The sequence below is a fragment of the Puntigrus tetrazona genome, chromosome 18 (assembly GCF_018831695.1).
Source record: "Puntigrus tetrazona isolate hp1 chromosome 18, ASM1883169v1, whole genome shotgun sequence".
Classification (NCBI taxonomy): domain Eukaryota; kingdom Metazoa; phylum Chordata; class Actinopteri; order Cypriniformes; family Cyprinidae; genus Puntigrus; species Puntigrus tetrazona.
Genome location: NC_056716.1, coordinates 8,828,249 through 8,853,658, shown reverse-complemented (window position 1 = coordinate 8,853,658; position 25,410 = coordinate 8,828,249). Strand labels below are relative to the sequence as shown.

The window sequence follows — 25,410 nt, the reverse complement described above, 5'->3', positions numbered from 1 at the left end:
AACATAACTAATCTGGAAGCTGATCATCCCATCCTATGCCTCTTGGCACAGTTCTTGCAAGATGCTCTTTCCTGTAGAATAAATGGTGCAAAAAAATCAGAGTGGGTCATACAGGGAGGCAATAACAGACAAGATACCATGGTGAGTTGATGGTCTTTGAAGTTAATGTTGAAGTTGAAAGTGTCATCCTTTGTTGACCACTGAATACCAAGTACTTGACCCGTCTGTGTTGCTTCAAGATGTAAGTCAAAGGGCTTGGATGCAATAAACCTTTCTGATGTGTCTATGCAGCAGTGAACTTGCTCCTCAGAGTTGAATTTATGAAGCCCTTAGCCTCCACATTTACACAGCGCTTGAGCATCAGCGATTAGTTCTTTGGCTTTATCAGCTGATCGAATACTAGTTAACCCATCATCTACATAGACGTTCCTTTCAGCAAACTCTGCTGCTAATGGCTGATTGACTTTGTGCTGCCGTGCCAGATACTTCAGACCAAAATTAGTGCATCCAGGAGATGATGTAGCGCCCGAAGAGATGGACTGCCACACGGTAGTCTTGAGGCTCTTTATCTAAGTCTCCACCCTCCCACCATAGAAACCTTGGATAATTACGTTCATCTGGGGAGACAAGGAACTGGTGAAACATCTTTTCTATGTCGCAAGTGACTGCGACTTGTTCTTTTCTGAAGCAGAGTTAATTAAGTCAGGCCCAGTCAGAAGAGTGTTGTTTAAAGATATACCTTGAAACTTGGTGTGGAATGTACCATGGTGTGGAATGTACCATACAGTCTCTCCTTCGGGTAGTACTGGGGCTGGTTCAGCATCACCTTTGTTAATGATCTCCTCCATTGAAGGCCTTGTAGTGCTCAGAATATTGTTTGTTAGACTTGAGCCTTTTCTTCAGATGCTGTAAACAGGCGACTGCCAACCTTTTGTTATTTGGCAGTGACGGTTGGCCGCTACATTTGAAAAGGAGAGGAAGCTCATAATGTCCATTTTCCCTCTGTTTGATATTGGCACCGAGATGCTGTATGAAACAAACGTCCTCCTGAGATACACTTTTATCCTGATAGCCTTTCTTGTTGAAATCTGACTTAAGAATTCTCAAAATATTGTTGGGCGATGGGACAAGTATTTCTTTAACTGCAACTCTATGAACGAAACTCTGATTTCCCTGTCTGTCTAGGTGTGGATTAGAGAGGTCTATAATACTCCAGCCAAGCTCAGTTCTTTGAGCAAAGGGTTCATTTTTACCAACTATTATGACTTCAAGGGGAGCTAGAGCTGATGAACAATCAAATCCTATTAAAAGTCTGACTTCACAGTTCTGAAGTGGCGGTAAATGATTGGCCAGATGTTTGAGGTGAGGCCATTGCAATGCTGTTGTCTTGTTTGGAATATAGGATTTGTCAACTGAATGAAGTCTCTAGTATATACTTGCTGTAATTGAATTGAGTTTGCTGCTAGAACCCAATGAACTTGCAGACCACAAACCCTTTTACTTCCAGTGATTGTGTCTACAGCTGTCATGGTGTTGAGCCTAAGTTGCACTGGTTGAGTGATTGCATTTAAGTCATCAAGAAGATCATTCAAATTGAACGTTGAGTCACTTTGCGTGTCCAGTAGAGCATAAGTAAGTACTTCTCTTTGTGGCTCTTCCACTGAAGAAATGAGGACTGGCACAATACTTGAAGTAGCAGAAGAACTTTGTGTAAGTGCATGGGCCATGACTTTGTGCACTTCCTGGTTGAACCTCTACAGATATTTTCCTTAATTCTTTCGGAGGCACTTTATCTCTTTCTTCGTGCAAGCAGGTTGGGTGAATTTGGCCACATGTTCCACATTTGTGTCGTCTTCTACAGTCTTTAATGATATGACCCTTTCTGAGACACCCAAAGCAGAGATGATTTTCTTGAATGAAGGTCAATCTTCAATGGTTCTCTCTGCAAATGCAGGACATAGGGAAACGCTGTCTTTACAGACAAAGCATGATACCTTTAACTTTTAGAGCTGAAATCTTTCACATCAGCCTTCGTACTGAGAGTCTTAGCTTGCTTGGGAAACCTTTCATCCTGGTTTCCTTTTGCATGAACTCTGTAAAATGCTTAAAACTTGGATAGTCCCCTGATGCATCTAGCTTTTCCACCACAATTCGATTCCACTTGCGCACTATCCATTCAAGACGTTTCTTTAGTAACTTTTTATTTTTCTTACAGTCATTTACATGGAAATCGTTTCAACACATCCTTGCAGGAAGTCTGTGAAGTCTCGTAGGGTAACAGGGTCATTTACCCCAATTTTGGGCCATCTCATCATCTTATCTCGAAAAGCCTTTTGCAGTATAAATTAATTTCCATACCTATCCTGCAGGACCTTCCATGCGCCTTGAATTTCTGTAGAAATATACCTCCACTGCTTTATGAGTGGAGGTATTGGAACACATTTTCCAATCTACAATTTCAAAGGATCGCCAGCAAAGATTGTGGGTTCAGGAATGGGCAGTCGATGTGCTCTTAGTGAGTCTGCTATAGCTTGATCTAGACCAGATGTCTGGGAATTATGCTCCACACAGGAAGCTTGTTGAGGCAAGAACGATTCGGCTTCTAGATTTAGTTGAAATTTAGGCATATCCGTGGATAGCCAGTATGAGTGCTAAAGTCTATTTCTTCATTACTGCATTGAATGATGCCTTCAAGATCGTTGTATACTCTTCACACGAGCTGCTGCTACTTTTACTTCTTTGTCTACTTGCAACTGATGTAACTGATGTTTCCTTTCCTCGTCTAGCTTTATCTGCATTTCAATCTCCCGTTGCTTTATTTCCATAAGCAGTTTAGCTTCCAGTCAAACTCCATTTTATTTAGTTTCTTTTGTTGATCATGGATTTCTTGCATAGCTTTAGCTTGCTCTTGTTTTGCTGCAAGTTCTGCCTCTGCATCAGCTCATTTACTTGAGATCTTGGAGGTCTTTGATTGATTACCTGATCCATGCGATGACTCTGAAATTATTGTATTTGTTTTTGTGCATCCAAAGATGGATCCACACTCAAAAAAATTATTCTTGTCAATACTTGAAATGAAGCAAACAATTTATGTATATGTAAAAAAACTATAAAATAACTATTATTATTACAATTACGCTTCCTCAACATGAACGTAATGGATCTGAAACCAACCTGGTCCAATTAAATAAACTATACCTAATTTGTTGCAATAAAGCGTGAATGCAGATGTTGCGCATCTGCATTTTAGATTAAAACACTGAAGGCGGCAAGTCGACTAGGCATGACGGAGACTCAACGGTAGCAAGGAAGAATTAATGAAGAACTGACGAGGAGATTATACAAGGTAAGATATTTTCTTCATTCATAATTGATGCAGACTTAAACATAAACGATTAGATTTTTTGATGTAATCGATATTCACTGTCACTGTAACTGCACTTTTTGGTGAATGAACTAAGTTAACGTTAGATATTTTCCGCCCTTGCTAACGTGTAACGTTACTATCGCTTGAGTATGTGTAGCATTTTTGCATTTAACTTTAAGCAGATTACGCATGCATGTTTTTATCTCGACACACGTTCACTTTGCAAACAGAACATCATTAATTATCTGCAACTTGAATCATTTTAAGATATGTGGTCGACTATATTCATCTTTTTGGCAAGACTGCGTGTGTATGACTTAAAAATAATAGATTAGCCACATTATGTTTTGTGTTTCTATAAATATGTTTTACAAATATGATGAATAGTTGTACAAACACACTCGACACTAATGTGTAAAAGTTTGTAGGATCGTGTCATGTTAAAGTCGTGTCCAGGAAGTGGAACGTGCAGTCTTTTCATGTAACATCATGTAATTTTTATGTCGTTTTTAATTTTATAGAAACATCGTAGTGACATCATTCCACATAGAATCTGATTAAGGTCAATATATATATTGTAATAACACTAAACTTAACTCATTTAATTTTCTTAATCTAAAGTGTTCATCTTTTGTCTCTTTTGTATTTAGTTATATGAGTATACAAAAATTGGCAAAGTTGTGATTTCATTAAAAAACTCAAATTATATGTCATCTTTACTATTTCAGAGACCTCATCATTGTGACGTTCCACATTCTCTCCAGTTTGGGGCACTCACTTAATTACAGTAAGTGTTGTTTTATTTAACTAAATATAGTGTGTTCATACACACAAAAAAATGGTAAAAGTGTTAATGTTCTCACATTCTTTTTTTTTTTTTTTTTTACTTTTAGGTATGTGAGTCTTGTGAATGTGGCAATGTAAAGTGTGTGGCACAGAAGTATCCAGTAGGTGTGAGTTATTGAAACATTCTAAGCTCAAACATGGACATTTTGGGGCTAGGTTCAGGAATCCTTGTGCATACAGTAATTCTCCTTGCACTTTTAAATCATGGAATATCCTCCTAAGTCATATATACCGTGCCCACGGTGATCAGTCATCTTCAAAACAACATCAGTTAGCCACATATTCATGTCTCAACATGCATTGAGTCAAATGAAAGGTTACTTCAGTCAACTAAATGAACATTTGCGTAAACATGAAACTGGAGGGACATTGAACATTTTTGAGACATGAATATCTTAAAAGACATATTTCTACAAACTGACGGCACTAATTGCACTATAAAAGAGACTGCACTTTCCTGCTTTCTGTAGCTCTGAAACTTTTGATAAAGGAGATGTTACCCATATTTATGTTGAGTCCAGGAAGTGAACTTATGTGATTACTAATTTTTTCAGTAGCATTGTGACAGTCCTGGTTAGCTCTCCAGTTCTTGGCCTTTGTTACAGTAGTTTCTTATTTATCATGTCCCACTGTAATTCTGCTTCGGAGTGCTAAAATATAGTTCTAAAAAGTGGAATGCTACTTATTCCACCACCCAATCACAGGTCTTGAAGCCATGGCTGAGGAGATCTTTAGGTATGCAGCAGCATACCCTCTGCTGTGAGTAAGACAAGTTTTGCAGACTTAAATGCTGAAATGTGAAAACCTGTTGCATGTATAAAAAAAAGTGTATAAAAAGTGTATATATTTGAAGTAAAAGAACTGCTTTTCTTTTTTCTCATATTTTATTTCATTGCACTTTCTCTAAAGGTCCTTGTTGTTTTAATTGTTTTAACAGAAGGGACCATTTATATATGTGTTTTGTGTTATAGATCAGGAGAAAGCACATTGTTTATCATACTATGCAATGATATTACAGTGTTACCTTGAAAATGTGAAATTAATGTTTGATGTTTAAGTATGGTTCCTTGCTGATCCCTGTTACTTGTAGGCACACAAAACTTTAAAGTAAAAAACTAAAAACATAACCACTGGAAGGCTGTGTTAGGATTCATAAAACTTTAGAAAACAGTTGGCTTTATTTGTTAAGCACTGCAGTATGTCTTCTATTTTTTGGTCAGATCGCATGTTACTTTTGACTGATGGAGAGATTACAATAAATGTTTGAAAATGCAATTTGTTTTGACTATTTAATACAATTAAAACAATGTAAGGTGACTATATAAAGCAAGTAACAATAACTTATTGAAAATAAATAAAGTTTATGTATTAAACAAGCGTGTGGTAAGCAGGAGAGCACACAACGAGTATAAATGAAAATAAAGCGTTTTAATCTACTCCGATGATGAAATAAACAATATAAATACAGGCAGGTAGACCGACAGATAGGACAACACCACACGCAAATAAAGACGAGATCGGACAAACGGAACTGAAAACACAGGACTTAAATACTTTACGGAATTACTTAATAAACAAGACACAGGTGTAAACGCTGAGACAATTAACTAAAAGTAGGTCAAACGGAACACATGGCACACGACAAAACAATAACAAAGTCCAGAGAACGTGACATAAAGCAGTTCTCATAAAATTTTATTAATTTACATTAACTGAACATGAAGGGGTGAAGCTTAAACAAATGTTAATTTTTGCATTTAATTTATGTGATTTAATTGGATGGAAAATTGACATCCAATTGAATTACATAAGTTTTAACTTTTGGGGTTAAATATTTTTTTTGAGTGCATATTCATCCTTATTTAGCACTTGTCTTTCTTTCACAAGTTCTTCATTGTAACCTCCATGTATCATTTCCAGACGTTTACTCACAAGATCACTGATCTCAGCAGTCAGTGCAGCACAAGTGTCCATACGATTGACATGGTCTGGGGAGGTAGCATGGTTATATAATATTGGTTCATAGTGCTGATAAACTGAATCATGTTGGCTTTGAACGTCTTGCTGCATTCTTTCAAGATTCTCACGTGAACAGAACAATTTTATTCTTGATCTAGTCTCTTTTGCAAGCCCCTTCCAGCTGTTATAAGGACTGGTAGAAAGCTTTTCCTTGTTTCTTGGCTTCCTGTTCACGCATCTCTAGACCCTTTTCGTTTAAGCTTCTTTCACGTGAGCTTGATCTGACTTGCTGCACAGGTATGTTGCTTATTTCTACTGCTGGGATTGACATCTCACCTTCTTGATCGACTGTATGCACAACAGTATCTTCTTCCATGACCTCCTCTGCTTTTACAACTCAGGGACAAACTTCGTCAATGAATGATACCACTCTTACCAGACCTAGAGTATGTAAGCGTGCAAAGAATATTAGCAAGCAGGAACAGTACAAAAGCAAACAGCAGTCTATAACGTTCAAAGATTAGGTTTCTATAGAAATCACCAGAAGATTTCCATTTTTACAAAGTGTTGTTAACGTTGACACTGACTGTAGCTCTTTGAATGCTCAATAGATTCAAGTTTCTTTAAGAAATGCTTAAATTTAATAAATGTATTTTACATTTTTCTAACTATGAAATAAATGACGTGTGTTGTACAGCATTAATTATTTCTTTCAACTTTAAAGTCCTTTGTTATTTAAATATTCAATGTCCATAAAATATTCTCTTTTCCTTCTGAGCCATGCAACTTACAAAGTTCAGGGTGAATGGATCCAGTCATTCAAGAACAGTTACACCGACATCTTCCGAACTTGCTCGTTAAGCCTTTTGATGACGTCACGACCACCAGCGGCTTGCCCGCGTGCTAATGGTGCTAATGCTAACCAAGCACTTTAGCGTTGAGTTTCCGTGAAGAAGACGACCGCGATGTAATAGATGCGCGCTTCCTTTAAGCATCGAGTTTCACTGTAGCTGCCTTTTGATTCTCACAAGCAAGAGAGACAGAGAGTTTCAGAGAGTAGCACAGTGAAACTACACAAAGAAACAATGAAAAACAAATACATATACAGGAAATACGATAAATAAAGTTCACGTTTACAAAGAAACAAAAAAAAATTAAATAATAAAGACGGTAGAAACAACCTTTAAATAAAGCAGAGCTTATATGAACTTGAAGAACTGACGAAATACAAAATATAAGTCAACTTTACATACCTCATAGCTAAAACCTGCTACTTCCAGCTTAGAGAGAATTGCCAAAGTTTTACCGTGAGGATGTATTGCAAATGTTATTCACCAATTCTGACTCTGAAGGGAAATATTTGCCTTTAATAACTGCATCCTCCAGTACAGTCCTTTGTAGTGCAATGGTGCCTCAGTGCAAGGCAAGAGTGTTCATAAAGCACAAACAAGTGATCATTTTGACCCTTTTCCAAACGTGGATAGGGGTGACAGGGGTAAATGAGGAGAAATAGAGCTGGAAATAGCACTAGCTTTTTGCATCCAGTCAGAGTGGCTCCAGATTCAGTGTCCGAAAAAGGTGAGAGAGGCTGCAGTAAAAGTGTCTGTGCTGTGCGTGGGAGAGCAATATCTATTATTTCCCAAATATTAATCAAAATGTAGACTACTGTTCACATGTGTTTTACTAGTAGAAATGTAGTAATGATTTAGTTTTTTATTCAGTTTTATTGTTGGTTTCCTCTTTTCTGATAATTTGAAATTAGGATAAAAATACAAATAAAAAAACATGCAAATAAATTCAAGCAACAATTCAAGATCCTGAATATTAAAAGAATTCAAGAGCCTATGCTGTGATTTCATTGTCTTGTTTCAGTTGTTACTTTAGATTGCCCTCTTGGATTTTAACCACGGACTATTTACTTTTGTTTTGTGAATGTTTTGCTGCCTAACCATTGCTCGTTTCTGGATTACGCCTCTTTTCTGCCCTGGATATTAAGGATGTTTAGACATTGCCTGTTTGACCAAAGCTTGCACTTGGATCTACAACACTTGCCGTTACAAAATACTCCATATGCCTGCCAAGCCAGAGCCTGCTCACATCAAGTCTCCCAAATGATCAACTGCTCACAAGATGGCTGCCACAACTGGTTCCCCAACCAAAATGGCTGCCATGCCTGCATGCCACGTCATAGCTGTCGCCAAGATTTTCCCAAGGGATTTTTTGGGGGAGGGGCTATAGAACCCGGTGAATGCAGAGCTTGGACGAGGACTGAAAGGACTGTTTCCCAGTGTGTTGGACCCACCTCTGATCAGTGACAGCTGCAGGCACCCTGGTGACATCAGTGCTCTCAAGCCCTGTCATCGTAGAGGTCCTGCCATCCTCTGCTGCCCTTCCCATAATGAAGGTTGCCATTGAGGCCTCACTGAGGCCTCTCCTATTCAGGATTGTACTCCAGTGCCTCCAGAGGTGTTGTTCTCAGCCGTAGAACTTCTGGAGAGGGTGGCATCCACGACTCCCGAGGTCATGGCACCCAATTCCTGATCTCACAGTCTGTCCAGTTAAGGACACAGAGGCCACCTATGAACTCACTGCCTGACCTGTCAGTTATGAACTCACGGTCTGTCCAATTGCTACCACGGAGGCTGCTCATGAACTCATGGTCTGTCCTGCCATGGCTAAGGAGGCTGTACACAGGCTTCTTGCCCTGCCTGCACTGCAATGACTCCTTGGCCTACTGGCACCACCATGGCACCCTGCCCCATGTCCCCCATGGTTCCACTGTCTGCCACTGCTCCATAGCCCAGGTCCTCCATGTTTCCACAATCTGTCACTACCCCGTAAATCCATGATCACTACCATGACAGTCCTCCCCACCCCTTGACCTTCGCAGATTTCTGTATTGTTTTTACTGAGAGCCGGGAGTCGCTCCTTAGGGGAAGGGGGGTTATGTAAAGCCAGGCCATCAGAGGGAGCTCTCACCTCTGCTCTGACTGTCTTCACTCCCTTTGTTTCCTCTCCAGTGGCCAAACGGAAGACGCAAAGTATTGTTTAGCTGTTGTAGACTCTACCAAGCCTTGTTTTCATTGTCTTGTTTCAGTTGTTACTTTAGATTGTCCTCTTGGATTTTGTTTCTGGAGTATTGTTGTTTTGTGAATATTTTGCTGCCAGCCCTGACCATTGTACTGTATGTTTCTGGATTATACTTCTGTTTTGCCCTGGATATTACTGTTTTCTGATGTTTATACCTGATTGATGTTTTTATAACTTTCATCGAAGTCAGCATTATGCATGAATTAAGTTTATTGTGTCTTTAAACAAAAAGAAAACTGCAGATGATTCCATTCTGAGCTTAAGAAGGTTCTGATAGGTTAATTGATTCCACTTGAGTTAACTGGTTGTACACTGGTGGTTGCATATAAAGGCACACCTCAAACACAGAGCCTCTTTCTTTGGCATCATGGGAAAATCAAGAGAAATCAACTAAGACATAGGAAAAGAATTGTGGACCTCCACAAGCGTAGCTCATCCTTAGGTGCAATTTCCAGATACCTGAAGGTCCCACTTTTGTTCAGACAATAATACGCAAATATAAAAAAAAACATCTCACCGCCTGCGGCATCACCCTGGCTCTTCGGCTCTCTGCCTCCGCCTCAGTCTCCTCCACCACCTGCTCCACCCTGTCGGTTAGCCCCATGGAGTCGACGACCATTTCTCCTCCATGGCTCCTCCCTCCATCATGGCTGGGTTCTGGGTCCTCTGGATCTCCTCCTGCTCCGGACTCCTCCTGTCTCCTCCCTGGCTCCTCCCTCCATCTGCACCTTCCTGGCTTACTTTTAGTTAATTGTATAATTTGTCGTCAGCTGTGTCTTTTTAGTTTAGTCAGTTCCCGTTTGTATTTAAGTTCCAGTTTGATTCTGTTTAATAGTCGGTTCTCGTCATCAATGTTTTAATGTGGTTTAGTTTATCTGCCTACCTGCCCTTGGTATTATTTCTGTATATGTGCATAATTAAAATCGTTAACTTTATATTCTCGTCAAGTGCTCCTTTTCTATAAACCACAGCGTGACAGAAGATCGGACCGTACAACAGTACAAAAAGTTTATAGAGGTGTGTTTTCCCCTTTTTTTTAATTTTTGCCCTAATGTTTTCGCCATTCGTGGACCCTAATTTTCTTGTCCTCCTGCTGGAGCAGAATGATCGCTCTCTCAAGGGTTATACGAAGGACATTCTTGCCTTGGCACATGGCTCGCGATACCCGGACAGCTTCCTGTGCTCAATTCACTTTCGCGGAATCAACACCTCCACACAAGCGAAGCTGTCTGGGGGTGGCCCTGAAGAGAGCCTCGCTGCTTATATCGCCTGTTGTGCAATTCGTCGGTGATCATTCAGCTCAAGGACAACGACACCAGCCTCACTCAGGATCCAGAGCCCAGCCCACCATCTTACCATGTCGCAGAGCCACAGCCTCAGCCCACCGTTGACACAGTTGCAGAGTCAGGCACGACCATGGAGCCATCGCCAAAGAGAGCGACAGAGCCGTGGAGCACTATCGGACCTGAGCCGACTGCAACAGACCAGGTGCGTGGGCTGGCAACAGAGCTCGCCACGGTGGAGACAGCCGAATACAGCTAGAGCGTGGAGTGGAGCTACACCCATGATAATGTATCTGGGGCTGCTGGATCTGCAAAAAGAGCTGGATGTGAAACTAGAATTAGACCTGGCACCTCCCCTGTATCCTGAGTTCCTGGTTCCATCCCGCCTTGCTAAATGCCCGCTGGTTCGGCCCCGCCATCCTGAATGTCCGCTGGTTCCATGCAGCTGTCCTGAATGGTGCCTCCCTCCAGTACCCATGCCACGGTTGCTCCCTCCAGAGCCCGCGCAGCTAGCGCAGCCTCCAGTGTCTACATGTCAAGTTTTCCCACTTTCCCATCCTTACCATCCGCCGTCGATGGTTCCCAGCAGCCCCTATGCTCATCCTCAACTCACCATCTGGTACTTGCCACGGGTCTGCCGGTCTCTGTCGGGTCTCTCCGTCACCTCTGGATTCCTCTCCCCCTGCTTTGCCTCGTCCCTCCATCCCTTCGGCTCTGTCAGGCTCCTCCATCCCTCCGGCTCCACCTCAGTCCTCTGGCTCCGCCGTGTCCTTCTTGTCCCCTGTCTCCGCATCGGTCGCCGAAACCTGCAGCATCGTCTAGGTCCTCCAGCGCCTCGGTGTCACCCTGGCTCTTCTGCTCTTCAGCTCTCCGCCTCAGTCTCCTCCACCACCTGCTGTTTAATGGTGGTTTAATGTGGTTTAGTTTATCTGCCTACCTACCCAAGGTATTATTTCTGTATATGTGCATAATTAAAATTTAACTTTAACTTTATATTCTCGAGTGCTCCTTTTCTCTAAACCACAGCATGACACATGTCCTGTGGTCTGACGAAATAAAAATATTTGGAGGAAAAAGGGTGAAGCTTTGAAGCCTCAAAACACCATCCCCTTGAAGTATGGTGGTAGTAGTATAATGTTGTGGGGTACCTTCGCTGCAGAAGGGACTGGTGCACTTTAATAACTGGTGCACAAAATAGATGCCATCATGAGAAAATAAAAATTATGTGGAAGCAACATCTGAAGATGTCAGCCAGGAAGTTAAAGCTTGGATGCAAATGAGTATTCCAAGTGGACAATGACCCTAAACATACCAAATTAGTTACAAAGTGGTTTAAGGACAACAAAGTCAAGGTACTAGAGTGGCCATCACAAAGCCCTAATATTAATCCCATAGAAAATTTGTGGGCAGCACTGAAAAGGTTAGTGCGAGCAAGAAGACCTACAAACCTGACCCAGTTACACCAGTTCTGTCAAGAGGAGTGACAGAATATAAGCAGCTATTCTTTATTCTTTATTTTTTAAACATATATAATCCTATATAATCCTCCTCCCTCTTTCTCATTGTGCATGCCATTATGGTAAATTCATAACATAACATAACATAACATAAATGTATGAAGGATTGTCAACAGGGTTTTGACACTGTCACACGTCTAATGCAGACTGTTACCAGTTACTGTTACCAGTTTTCAAGTAAACATTGCGGCCTCTCTGAGGGGCACTGCACCTCTGAAGCATACACCTCATGCAATCCTTGCATACTCACTTTCTCTCTTCTTGTGTGTGAAAGTATTTCCCCTACAGAAAGCCCCTAAATACAGCACTTGTTAAAAAAGCAAGGGAGGGGGGGTGGTATAAGTTTAGAAACAAAAAGAAAAATGGTTTGGCAGAGGAAAAAAGAGTGGAGGAGGAGAGTAAAGGAGGAGAAAAGGGAGGGAAAAAACCCGAGGGCAGCTGGCAGGAGTGAAGCCTGATATTACAGACCGCTGCTCCAAACCAGATGCTCAGGAACCTAAACCAAAGGCTACTCAGACTAAAGACAAAGAAGAGAAAGAACTCACAGTTTTTACATGAAGGATGAAAAGAGACATTTACTCTCCTTATGTCTGAGATAGTTATAATGCTATGAGACTTAAAGATCTTATAATGGCCCTGCAAAATGGAATGGGACGTTGATTTTTACAAACATTTTGCATGGCTCAAGAAGGTAAGCATGAGATTTTTTAGTTGCTGAATCTGTGCAATAATACCTAATGTGAAATGCATGAGACATTCAATGTGTCTGCATGGAATTAAGGGTTTTTGATGGATTTTGAGCGGCATATACTGGAGGACAGATTATTTACCTTTGATTTAAGCATGCAATATGTTTTTCATGAGATAATGTGCAGAATTATGAGGATTGTATGCTAAAATGAAATCTAATTAGCAAATATATACAATGTTGCAGATACTTATAGTTGTGTATATTCTGTATAACAGCACATGTGCTAGTGTAAAATGGACTGCATTCAATTGTTTCATAGACAGTTCACATAACGGGGTGCACTTTCAAATGGGAACTTCTACACTACATTTAATGAGACACTATAAAACAAATACACTAATCATGACTAGTGTCTGAAGCTTGTGTCTAAACACAGCAAGAGTAGTCTAACCTAGTCTAAACCTGCTAGTATAATTACACTGTTAACACCTACATATAATACCAAACCTGCACATAAACCCCTCCTCAATAGCACCTAAAAGTGTGCAGTATGATATGACCAGAGTCCTTTCTGAGGGAACCAAGGTTACACTCACCAAGTTGCTCTTTAAATCTTGTCCTGGAGATCAACTGTAAAGTTGAACTCCAACTTTTTCACCCACACACAAATCAAAGTCTTTAGGATAATTAGAACATTTCAGATACATTGAAATAACTTAAAAAACTTAAAATAGTTTGTTTAGTAAACTGAAGTATTTCATTTGTTACTTAAATTAAGATTAAGTATCTTCAAGTTAAATAAAACTGAAATGGAATGCATGTAAATTTTGCATTACTGTGGAACTCCAGGTTCAATATAATGAACTTTTATGTACATTACTCAAAATTCTTTATTTGTTTTATAGGACACAAATGTCATCTCCAATTCCAGTCAGACAGATCTACACTGTATTAAAAAAAAAAATCTTTTGTTACCTCCCTGACTTAAAATTTTTAGTGTAGTCAACTTGAAATTTTAAGTTACTTATTTTTAAGTTGCTAATTTAAGTGACAACTGGAATATTTTAGTTTACTAGCTTTTGAAGTCCTTTAGAAGTGTTTGAGAATCAATGGTCAGTGTGTGGAAGTTGGTTAAAATGCATTTTCCAGGACAGTAGGTCTGCAGAAACAGATTTGAAGTAACACAAATAGCTATTAGACTTTAGACTTAGTAGTATAATTGCTTAAACTGAAGTCTGTTTTTTAATTCCCTGTTCAGTGCTGCATACTTTTTTTTTATTGCTACCTCTTGCCATATACTCACAAAATCCAAACACATTGTATTTAAAAACAGTTTATATGCCTGTGAATCTATATAGAACATTTAAATGAACATCAAAACAATTTAATTAAACATCAAAACAACCATTTTTGTCCTTTGAAATTTGACATAACGCAGACCATTATGCACAGTTTTACATTATATTACAGAGCATATATTCAGATGCAAATCTTCCTAGCACGTTCACAGTATTTCACACATCACTGACATATTCCACAGAGTTTTTGAGCTTTACTGCTTGTGCACCAAAACCTTATTATCAAAATAAACCTCTTAGGAAATTCCTCTCTAAAACCTGAGGTGGGCTGGGTGTAGTGAAATTTAGCCACAGACCTGTGACATATTCAACAGATATGAAATCATACAGGGTGCTGAGAAACTATAAACAGACGTTTACAGTACGCAATTGTAACAGTAGCTGTGGGCTTTACGTTTCATGATTTACAGTGTTTCACTTTCTTCTGCGCTGACTGTAAACATAACTCTAACCACCTGTGAACCACAGGTCAATGTGCAAGGCTCAGGCAATGGTGAGAGCTACCAGGAGCGACTGTCTCGTCTAGAAGGAGATAAAGAGTCTCTTGTGTTACAGGTAAAATGTGGGAAATTTCTTACAGTTATTTGTTAAATGTGCATCTACACAGCATGGTTTGTTTCAATAAATTTGATGAAGACATTTTGCAAAATCAGTAAAAGTGTTCCTAGCCAAGTCAGTACAATAGAATTGTGATGTTTCATGGGAACAGACAGGGCTTTACGGATTAGTCCTGTTCTGGCTTGTTGGGTTTTTGACAGTAACTACACGTAGGTGCTTCCTGATCAACTGGGTTGACAAGAATATTGCTTTAATTTGTTTGAAACTCTGAATGACCCAATGTTTATGCATATGTGTATTCAGTCTAATTCAGAATAGAATAATGAGTGCGATTAGACTGTGAGTAATTTATACTTTACTCTCAGAGCTAGGAGCAACTTGTATGAGAAGTACAACGGATAAAGATGATGTACCTCAAATGAACAAACTTAATTTAAACCTGTTTCTCAGGTGAGTGTGCTGACAGATCAGGTGGAGGCTCAGGGAGAGAAGATCAGAGACCTGGAGAATTCTCTTGGGGAATATCAGCACAAGCTCAACTCCACTGAGGAGATGCTTCAACAGGTATTGGTAATATTTATTAACAAAAAATACATTTAAATTATTTTCATTGTCTTATTTAAAAAGCAACCAATGCTGATTCCTGATGCACAAAATGTAAAGAGCACTAAAATGTTTACACGTTTACATCATTAGTCATCTTGTTTATCCAGCTTTGCTTTACACTGACTGAGAAAGCAAGGACTTTTTGATTGGTTCATTGAGTTTAAATGACTGGTCATGCATTAAAGAGTCACTTTTTTGATAGTAATCCTATTTTCAGAGACCTGAGACAAATCTATAGATCTGAATAGTAACTTGACATTGGGCATTTGTGACTCAGAAAATCTAAAAATCTGGTTTCTCTAACTTTAGTCTTTAAACGGATATTATTTTAAACGGTCTATACTGTAGGAAACCAGCTCAAATTAACAGAAAAACCTGCGCCTGATGTGTCTCAGAAGCAAATTTGGCCTCTGTGTGAAAATTCCTTGGTGGGATTCCAGGAGACTCACATCACATCACCTTGGCGACTTAAATATTTAAGTAGCTGTGGCATTCCAGAGTCGAATTGAAATTGAGTCAAAATACAGCGTTGTATGAAAGTAAGTGAGAGAAGGAAAGTAGTCTTGAAGTTTTGCCATTTCAGTAGACCTGGTACAAACATTTGGACCATTTATCAAGATAAAATCTTTCAAAACATGGTAAGACACCTGTACTTATCCATACCATTTTCAAGGACAAAATTCTGCTGCTTGTAAATCTCATTTTCCTCAAAGCTAATTGCATATTTCTGTTTAACTTGCCTTTGAAAGCCCTTTAGTTGATTAAATCTCCAGACATCAGATGGGAAGATTTTCAGGGCATGTGCCTGTGGTCATTGAGGTTTTGGCCTTCAAAGGCAAATCCTATTCCAGTGACATGGGCCTAATATTTTCCATATGGCGTCTTTGAAAGACTCAGAACTCACATAAAACTTCTCAGCACAAGCTACTGACATTTTGAAATGGTCTTTTGGGCTTCTGTGTTGTGAAATGGATTCCTGTTCAGTGTCTGAGTTTAACCATCAAGATCAAAGAAGACAAGACCAAGGGTTCTGAGTTTTATGGCAAGAAAGCAACCACTTATTCAGTTAATTTGCACTGAAAAAAAAAATAAAAAATCAACCAGTCTATTGTAATCAGGGCTGTAGCTGCTGGTGGCATGTTCAAAATGAGCATTTAGGTGATCTTTACTTAGAGTTGATGTGTATTTGTATTTAATTCTCTTTACATGGGAAAATACTGCTTCACTTGGGTATGTTGTGCTAAATAAATCTTAAGTATACACTTTCTGATTTTTAAATATTTGCTGTAATCCAGGTTCCATAAATATGCATTTCGTTTTCTTTATTTTATTTTTTAGCTTTGATTTTGTGTTGGTGTTTTAACACCCATTCTGTTTACTATACTCAAACGTAATGCACTCTTCCCACAACGATCAGAACACTCAAGCTCTGTCCCATGCTCTCTCTCATGTGTCAGTCCCTGCGAGACAAGTGTGTAAATATAGCCCTCATAACCTGTGTATATTTAGCCATTGTGGGACAGCAAAGTACATGGATTTTGAACGGACTTTGTGCCTCCTTAAGAGTACAGTTCCTTAGTTTCCTTTATTTGTGTGCGTAGGTGCATGCGTGTGTGTGTTTACATTTGTGTGTGGACTCTCATAGGAGCTTCTGAACAGGAGTTCTATAGAGACACAGAAACTGGGCTTGATGGAGGAAGTGTCCTGTCTAAAAGTGAAGCTGGGGAACATGGAAGAGAAACACATCAAGAGTGCTGAGAGACAACATAAAGCTGAGGTAAAAATCTTACTATTATGGTACCAGTTTTTGAACTCAAGAACGCAATATTAACAGTAAGTTTAACAATCTTTTATACAAAGACTTGTATCTTACAGTATTGCAGACTGTGCTATGTATTTAAAAAAAAAACTGCTGCTGTTTGGACTCACGTTAAATAAATTGCGTCTAGTTTACAGCGTGCTATTTTCATGTAATTGCTATGTTCGGAGCAACTACAGGACATAACTGGTTGATCTAAACTATACCTTTTCTCTGACATTACGATTTGCTGGCGTAATCTGTGTGTGTTTGTGTGGTTGCGTACCTTTCATTTAACCATTATGGGCCTCATGCAGTACAAGCAGAACAAATTTTTGTGTAATGATCTTGAGCAGCCTAGTCTAAATGACAGAGTGTTTTTAGCAGGAATAGAGTGTTAAGAATGACCTCAGCGTGATGTCTGACAACTGCTGGGCTTCACATAGTTAAAGAATGGCACCAATCCACTCGTGAGCATTCCAGTAGCATGCCATTCTCTCTCTGTCGCTCTCTCTCGCTCGCTCACACATGAGGTCCTGGCTTTCTACCTGCTATAGATAGGCCAGTTTACCATCTAGTTTACCATGCTGTTGGTGTCACATGGCACCTCACATGAACGTTCTGTCATCCACGTGCTGGAGATCTTTTACTGTGAAAGGTGCTACAGGAGTCTGTGTTTGACAGGTTATTATTATTATTAAGAATAATAATATTTCATGATTTTTATTATTATAAACAGCGTGGCTGTATTTGGTTTTGAAAGTTACAGTTATTTTTGTCACAACTTTCAGTGCTTGGCATACTAAAAATGAAGTGGTTATTATAGGTTGTGAAGCCATATGGTTAACACAGGAAAGCCAAGTTCCTCATCTAACGACAGCTTTATGCATTAAATTGTAAGTTAACCTGATATGTTTTTAAAGATTAGTACCCAGACGATGAAGTTATTTCAAACACCACATTGGAAACTGGTTTGTGTTCAAATCATGATTACCCACACAGCATATCCTGGAAAAGAAATTTAGTTACTTGGCTCTTTAACAAAAACTCTTATATTTGAGACCTTGGCTTGTGTGAAATGGGTCAGTGAGATATTTAGTCATCTAAAAGTATATTTCAGAAAGCCCAGGCAGAGCAGACAGCATGTTTTCTCATTGTGGTTTGTTTAAAAGGCTAGTAGATGTTGAATGATGTTCATAAATGATCATGAAATGTTCCATTGTATTAAATCAACAGAGTGTCCTGTAAAAGCAAAATAAAAGACACACTATTTGTAAAAAAAAAAATGTTAAAAAATTACTTGCTCTCCTGATTATGCATTACTTTTTAATAGTTTTGGTTATTGAGTACTCGCCTTGTTAAAAAAATAAAAATAATACACAGTTTTTTATTGGTGATATTTTAGTTTGGGGACCAATTCTTACTGTTAAATAACTACAGAACTACACTGCCCCAATAAACTCCTAATTTGCTTATTAATAGTAAGTAGTAGTTAGGTTTAAGTACAGAGTATGAGATAAAATGTGATAATAAATAATGAGACATTGATATGTGTTTTATAAGTACTGTTAAACAGCCAGTATGAAAGTATGCTGCATGCTAATAAGCAACTAGTTAAAAGTGAGAACGGTTTTTTGAAAGCTAATTTTTTGTTTTTAATGTGACATTTAGGAACATAGCATTGTTATATTCTTTAGTATGTTTGAGTTTCTTAGTTTGTTTAAAGAAAACGAATCCAACATACAAAAACACACTGGTGAACCATTCTAATTTCTACTTTGTCCCCATAATATACAAAAAAATGCTGCAATGACTTGAAAAACAACTTGCAGAAACTGTATGTAAAAGGTAAATTCGGCAAAATATCTGAAACTTATATTTAAATTATGAATATGTTGTTTTTCGTGTTACCATGCATGATTGATAATGGCTGGGAAGAAAAAAGCACACGAGGAAAGGATATATCAGAGGGTACATCTAAAAAACACAAAGAAGACAAATGATTAAAGTGATATAATTATTCAAGCTACCTGAAGAACACAGACAGGAGGAAACCACCGCATGTCATCTGCTTCCCATAATTCATTCTTTCCGCTTTCTCTTACCTTCTTTTATCTGTTCTTCCCTATTGTTATTCCTTTCTGACAGAGTGTAGTGAATCTGATTAGCGAGCTTCAGGAGCAGATGTGTAGGATTCGGCAGGAGATCTCTAGTAAGATTCAAGAAAAGCCAGCGGAGATGGTCCCAGAGGAAGGTTGTGGTGGTGAGCCAGCACATGCCTCTCTGACTGATCCAAAGCCAGCGGTGGGTCTGAGACCTGAACACACTTAAACACTATGGAACTGTGGTCACTGTGGAATAGAAAGTGTAGGCACCTTATTGTATCTGACAGGTTTAAAGACAGGCATTAAAAACATTGTTTATGCTTATGAATTGGTGCACAAATTGGTAATATTTTTTTGACAGTCCATTTTAGATATTCCGCTGACTATAAGTAACTTTGTAAATTCATGTCAGCTTTCAGTCACTAAGAGTATTGGTAGACTGCCTGCTTAATGTCTGCTAAAACTGTATTTGATTGTATAATACTCTAAAGAGAGTTATTGAGCATGTGGTTGCAAAAATTGCATATATTCAGTAAAATGCCTGAACATTTGAACATTTTGTATACAATGTTTAGAATGAACTGTTTTCAGGCATTGTGTTTTTGCTTACATTTTACCCTGCTTAAAAAAAACATTGTAAACTAGCCTAGGCTGGTTGACTGGTCTTAGCTGGTTTAAGCTGGAAGTAGCTGGTTTTAGTTGGTCTCCCAGCCTGACCAGCAAAAACCAGCCTGGCAGACTGAAAATGTGAAAATAAACACTTTAAAATGCCTGCTGACCAGCTTAAACCAGCTAAGACCATACTGGGAAACCGGTTAAAACCAGTCAGCCAAGGTTTTAGCAGTTTTTTCAGCAGGGTGGAACCACAAAGTATCATAAACTGTGTAACTGAATTAGTCCGTGCTTTGTTATTGTTGTTTTTAAAATGCATATTCTTTTCAGACAAATTATTACTATGTTCTAGATTTACAAAATCCCATATCATTCTTTCCCAATGCCATCTTAAAAGTACATTTTTAGATTGAGCAGTCCTGTTTTTGTATAATGTAATTCTACATCTAAAATTAAACTATTAAACTAATTTTAAATCAAATTAATGGTTTATACACTAGCATACGTTTAAGAAGTTCTGGGAAGGTCTTGATTGGTAGTGCATAAACATATATTTTTAATGAAGATTTGAATGCGACTTAGTTTCTGTATCTCTAGTTTTTTGGGCTGTGGTTACGTCTAAATTGCTTGAAAAAAAACAAAAAACAAAACGTTTTCTATTGTTTAACAGAAGGGTGCCCAATCCTGTTCCTGGAGATCCACCTTCCTGAAAAGTTCTGTTTCTACCCTACTGTACTCAAACATACCTGAACCAGCTAATTAAGACAGGTGTTTTGATGTAAGGTTGAACCAGGCTCTACTGGAGTCACAGCTGGTTCTAAAAGTAGTACTCGAAGCAGGATCTATTTGTAACAATATTGAACTTTATTAAACAAAACTTAATCAGACTTGAACATACAGTACATGTGACACCCAGAAGATATTTCTCCAGAAGCAGGATTAGACAACCCTGCTGAAATTGACCATGGTAAACCAATGTTTTACAATCTATATTTATAATTTTGCACTTTTGATTTTGGTGTGTGTATTATTATACAGAGCCTGCTTCAGGAGCTCAAGATGCTCAAACATAGAGTTGATGAGCTGGAACAGGAGAAGATGCAGTATGAGCAGAAGCTCAAGGTGACACAGGTACTGCTACACAAATGTAATTGTAAAGCTGTTTTTCACAGACTATCTTCTAGTGTAGCTCATGTTGTGGTCAACTGTGGACAATGTAGAAAAGTTTCTGCTTTCTGTAATGTCCTTTTAATACTCTTGTAAACATACTATGACTTATTTTTAATGCTAATTATTCTAATGAATTATTTTTGGCTATACATCATAATAAAGTGTTTCCACTTTCTCAGGCAGAGATCATGAGTTTACAGCAGCTGTTGAGCTGTAAGAACTCTGAGATAGAGAGTCTACAGGCTCAGCTGCTCTCCAGAGCTCCAGTGTCTGTAGACAGCGCAGAAAGAGGTACTGCTTTCTCTCTCAAATCCATCTAAAGACCTGCCCTGATGCAGTCAATACTAATGTTAAAGGCAATTTAGCTCATTGTATTTTTCACAGCTGTGTCTACTTAGTTGTTAGTGTTAATTAGAGATAGACTGATATTTACCCATTTGAGATATTTGTCCCACAGCTCTGTGCACTTGGCTAAGTAGTAAAAGTATTAGTTCAATCATGACAACTTTCAGAACATTTTAGCTTAGTGATTGATATGACAATGTTATTTTTTTTAGTCTTGATGGAAAAGATCTGCTACACTGCTGCTGAATTGCTGAGTTCTTGCTGAGTGTGACGTTGTGATTAACCAGATTTTAAAAAACTGTTTATAATTTTGTGAAGTTGAGGCTTACTTGTACATCAGTGTCATTCGTCTATCATTTCCTATGATTTTAGGTATTACTCATGGGTGAGGTTAGGTTTAGGTGTATGATATGGATAAAATAAAATCTTTGGATTAACATTTGGAACACATAGAACTCAGCAATATCAGGACATGCGCTGTTGGTTATTGGTGTAGTTGTAGATTATTGCTGCTGCTTCAACAAGTACAGGAACTTGCTACTGCCAATGCATATGGCGACACAGTGCCATGAGTATTTAAGACATACTGCTGCTGCACAAATAGCATAAAAGTAACCTGTAGCAGATCTATAAAGCTGGAACTGGGGAAGGTGGAGGGTTTCAGAAAAAAACTATGAAAGCATGCTGCAGGCTGCAGGCTGTTTGTCCGACTAATTACAGACAGCGAGAGTTCAGGAAATGCATGCATTCAGTTTTTTTTTGCATATGGATATTGTTGGTTGGTTGAAGTAGTAGGTAAAGCATAACTAAGTGACTTACTGCTTCTGCAGAGGTTCTAAAGAGCATGGCTGATGTTGCAGACTTTATAGAATATACCTTATTAATGGGGGAGAAGGAAATATAGTGCATGCAGTGACAGCACAAAATTTCAGGAGCACATTCTCATTATTCTTGCATTATTCTTCCCCTTTGAGCTGTTATAGTGGCACTGAAAATTACACATTTAGCCTTTACATTTTATCTGCATTACCCTGGCCATTAGCTTCCTTGCTTTTTAGATTTTGCCATTAGTGATTGACTGATATGTATTTTTCAAAGGCTAATGTCAACAGCTGCTATTAGTAATTGCCATATGTGTATTTTATGTGGTGTCGAAATTAACAATGCTTCTTTTTCCCTTACTACCATTCACTCACCATTAGAGGAGATATACAGAAGGAGACTTAACACCAAACGTAAGCTTGTTTATATTCCAGAAATTCACATAATTTGCTAGAAAGATAAATGCAGAATTCATCTGCGTACATAAAACCAATCTCTGCATTTGATTGCGCAAGTTCTCACTTGTTTCATTGTTTTATGTGACCCTATAAACCCATGCCTGTGTAAGTGTCTTGTGAACTGGTGACTCTAAAATAAAGCCATAACCATTTATTGCTCCGCTTGGCTTTCCTTGGAAAAGTAAAAGTAAAAATTTTCCATGACTGTATACTTTAATTATTTTCAAAGTAGTAGATTTTAAATATTTGTGAGGTTTATGAAAATTCTAGACTGTAGTTACTCGACACTGTAAACATTCCTACAGGTCTTGAATTTATGCATGGTTGTCCCATAAATTGTCTGTCAACAGATCAGGAGCTACAAAGGCTGAAGACAGGAATGGAATCGCTTATTGCATCAAATGATGAAAAGGTAGGATTTAACGTCTTTAATCGTTAAAACAACAATATATAAATAACACATAAAATCCATAATTGTTATAATTGTTATGGCCACTAATAAAAATTCCAAATTATAGTTTACTGTGTCAACACTCTCTCCTCATCATTTACATCATTTTAAGCACACTGGACCCTTTGTTCTTCACACTGCCTTTATGTTTATGGACCTAAGTCAGAACCAGACATGTGCCAAATACTTATAGAACCTGTGGCAGAGACTGCCTTATGTGGCATATGATCTCATTTATTATTTGGTGTTTTTTGTCTGTTTTTCCAGGATCGTCGAATAGAAGAGCTCACTCTCCTCCTCAGCAAGTTCAGACAAATGAATGACATCATGACTTTAATACAAGGTAAATTCTTAAACATTACAACATTTATTTATTTAAGCCTTAGTTGTTGTGCGTCTTTTGTGTGAATGACTCATTTTGTACTTTAATCAATGCACTTGATTTGTGTAGACTAACTAAAGATATACTTAAGTACTTTGGGTATACTTTATTAAATATCTTGCATTTAAAGGCTGATATTATTAAAAGTGTATAAAATCGTCATCATCAGTAATGCATGATATTAGGGTTATACAATAAATATATATATATATATATATTAATATATAATATATATTATACAATAAAGATTTTATATATTTTGAATATTTCGTAATCAGTAAGTCTTGAGAAATATGTCAGTGTTACTAGATTTTAATTATACTTTTTATGAACTAAATGTAGTTTAAATATATTTCTTTTTTTTCAAGAGTATAGCTTAATGATACCTAAATTGTGCCTTCCTCAGACCCAGAAGTCAAGTCAGCAGAGATAAAAAGCGAAGATGGAAAACAGAACGGGACTCTAAAGATGAAGACTTTAACACATAAATCTCATGCTGAGGTGTGTGTGTGTGTGTGTAGATTCAGGAGTATGAGTGGCTGATGAAACTTACATTTCCTGAGTGTATCTGAACTTATTTTTTTTTTTTTGTCTCTGATAAAGTTGACCTTTAGTAGCTCATCCCCTCTGCTGTTTTCTTCAGTTTCTTCTCAGAAAGATGCAAACCTCAGGTAACAGCATCTGTACAAGCAAACCTCATTTCAAACAGTAGAATACGTGTCACATATAACTATTGATGTTATTTTCTTCAGGTCCATCAGCATGGAAGAATTTGAAGGCGGCTCAGCACAAAAGGTTAGCACAAAACAACCAGTTTAATTTATTTGCAGTTGATAGCTAATGTAGAATTATTTATTTACGTTTTGTGTGTATGTGTGGTTTACACAGAGCTTAAAAAATTATGTTTAAATTCTGAAGGTTCTTTCTTGTGATGTACTCTATTTTTTAGGCTGTGGATGGAAAACTGGTAGAGCCTGTTCTTTCAGAGGAGGTATAGAAATCATTGTCTTAAGTTATTAATCTGTTATCATATTTACTCCTAATCTTCTAGGTAAATTAAAACTAAATAAGTCAGCATAACTGAATTTATGGCCATGTTGTTATTGGCAGTGGTTTAATGTTCAAGCTTTTGAAGATTAAACACGTATTAAAGATGTCTGCAGCACCCAGCATTACTTACACTTCACTTCTCACCCATTTGTATAGACTCAACCAGCTGATAACAAACATTCGACACTCCCGACAGTGTTGAGTCACCCAGAAAAGGGAGAGAGTGAGTCGAGTGACACATCAGATCAGAGGACGTTAGAGAACAAGGATGAAGACATCGACCTTAGTATGATATCCTTTCATAGTATCTTGTCCTGCTGCTGATTCTTTTAAGCCTATTGTAATAATTTAGTATTTACATTTCGAAGGTACATGAAGTCTGGTCCATATTGGACCTTTTTCTAAGAACTGATGTAAAATGAAGTTACCAACCATGTTGACTTTTTATGCAAATTTTATTTACATAAATTTGAAATTGTGCAGGATATTGATTTTCAATTGAATCTCTATTCAAGTCATATTAATTGCAAATGCCAGAGGTATATTTGTATATATTAAAACAAAAATCCCTGCCCTGCTTGTTTGTGTCATTTATGTGCTTGCTCTCTCTGGGCATACACACCCATAGCTGATTTAACATATAAAAAATAAAAATGTGTATATATATATAGATATATATATTATATATATATATATATATATATATATACTGTATATTTTTTTCTCCACACTATTTTGGAGCAAAACCACTTCTACCATTCATAAAACCCATGCCTTTGATTGACTCTAATGAAAGGGCCTCCATCAGGAGCCAAAGCTATCATATGGGCCCCACCTGTTCAGGACCCACCCTGTAACTGAAGCTTGACTGAAGGGAGGCAAATCATTGCCAGATGCCCAAACATGCTTTGACAAGCAGGGAGACTGGAGACAGGCCTATGA

The 25,410-nt window shown here is 38.1% G+C and overlaps 1 protein-coding gene across 3 annotated transcripts in view; it reads left to right on the top strand.

The window, feature by feature from the left end:
- LOC122323142 (liprin-beta-2-like) overlaps positions 1-25,410 on the top strand; it is a 37,800-nt gene that overhangs the window by 5,601 nt on the left and 6,789 nt on the right. Inside the window, exons 1-15 of one of the 3 annotated variants that reach the window (XM_043216808.1) lie at positions 12,570-12,753; positions 14,580-14,666; positions 15,120-15,233; positions 16,921-17,052; positions 19,222-19,377; positions 20,829-20,921; positions 21,140-21,251; positions 22,508-22,540; positions 22,936-22,997; positions 23,304-23,379; positions 23,825-23,919; positions 24,022-24,089; positions 24,171-24,213; positions 24,368-24,409; positions 24,625-24,754. In XM_043216808.1, coding sequence (XP_043072743.1) covers positions 12,706-12,753; positions 14,580-14,666; positions 15,120-15,233; positions 16,921-17,052; positions 19,222-19,377; positions 20,829-20,921; positions 21,140-21,251; positions 22,508-22,540; positions 22,936-22,997; positions 23,304-23,379; positions 23,825-23,919; positions 24,022-24,089; positions 24,171-24,213; positions 24,368-24,409; positions 24,625-24,754 — 1,291 coding nt within the window. In that variant the 5' untranslated portion in view covers positions 12,570-12,705. Of the gene's footprint in view, positions 1-12,569; positions 12,754-14,579; positions 14,667-15,119; positions 15,234-16,685; positions 16,841-16,920; positions 17,053-19,221; positions 19,378-20,828; positions 20,922-21,139; positions 21,252-22,507; positions 22,541-22,935; positions 22,998-23,303; positions 23,380-23,824; positions 23,920-24,021; positions 24,090-24,170; positions 24,214-24,367; positions 24,410-24,624; positions 24,755-25,410 lie in introns of those variants that run through there. The other 2 variants (XM_043216807.1, XM_043216809.1) reach the window with 2 other exon arrangements.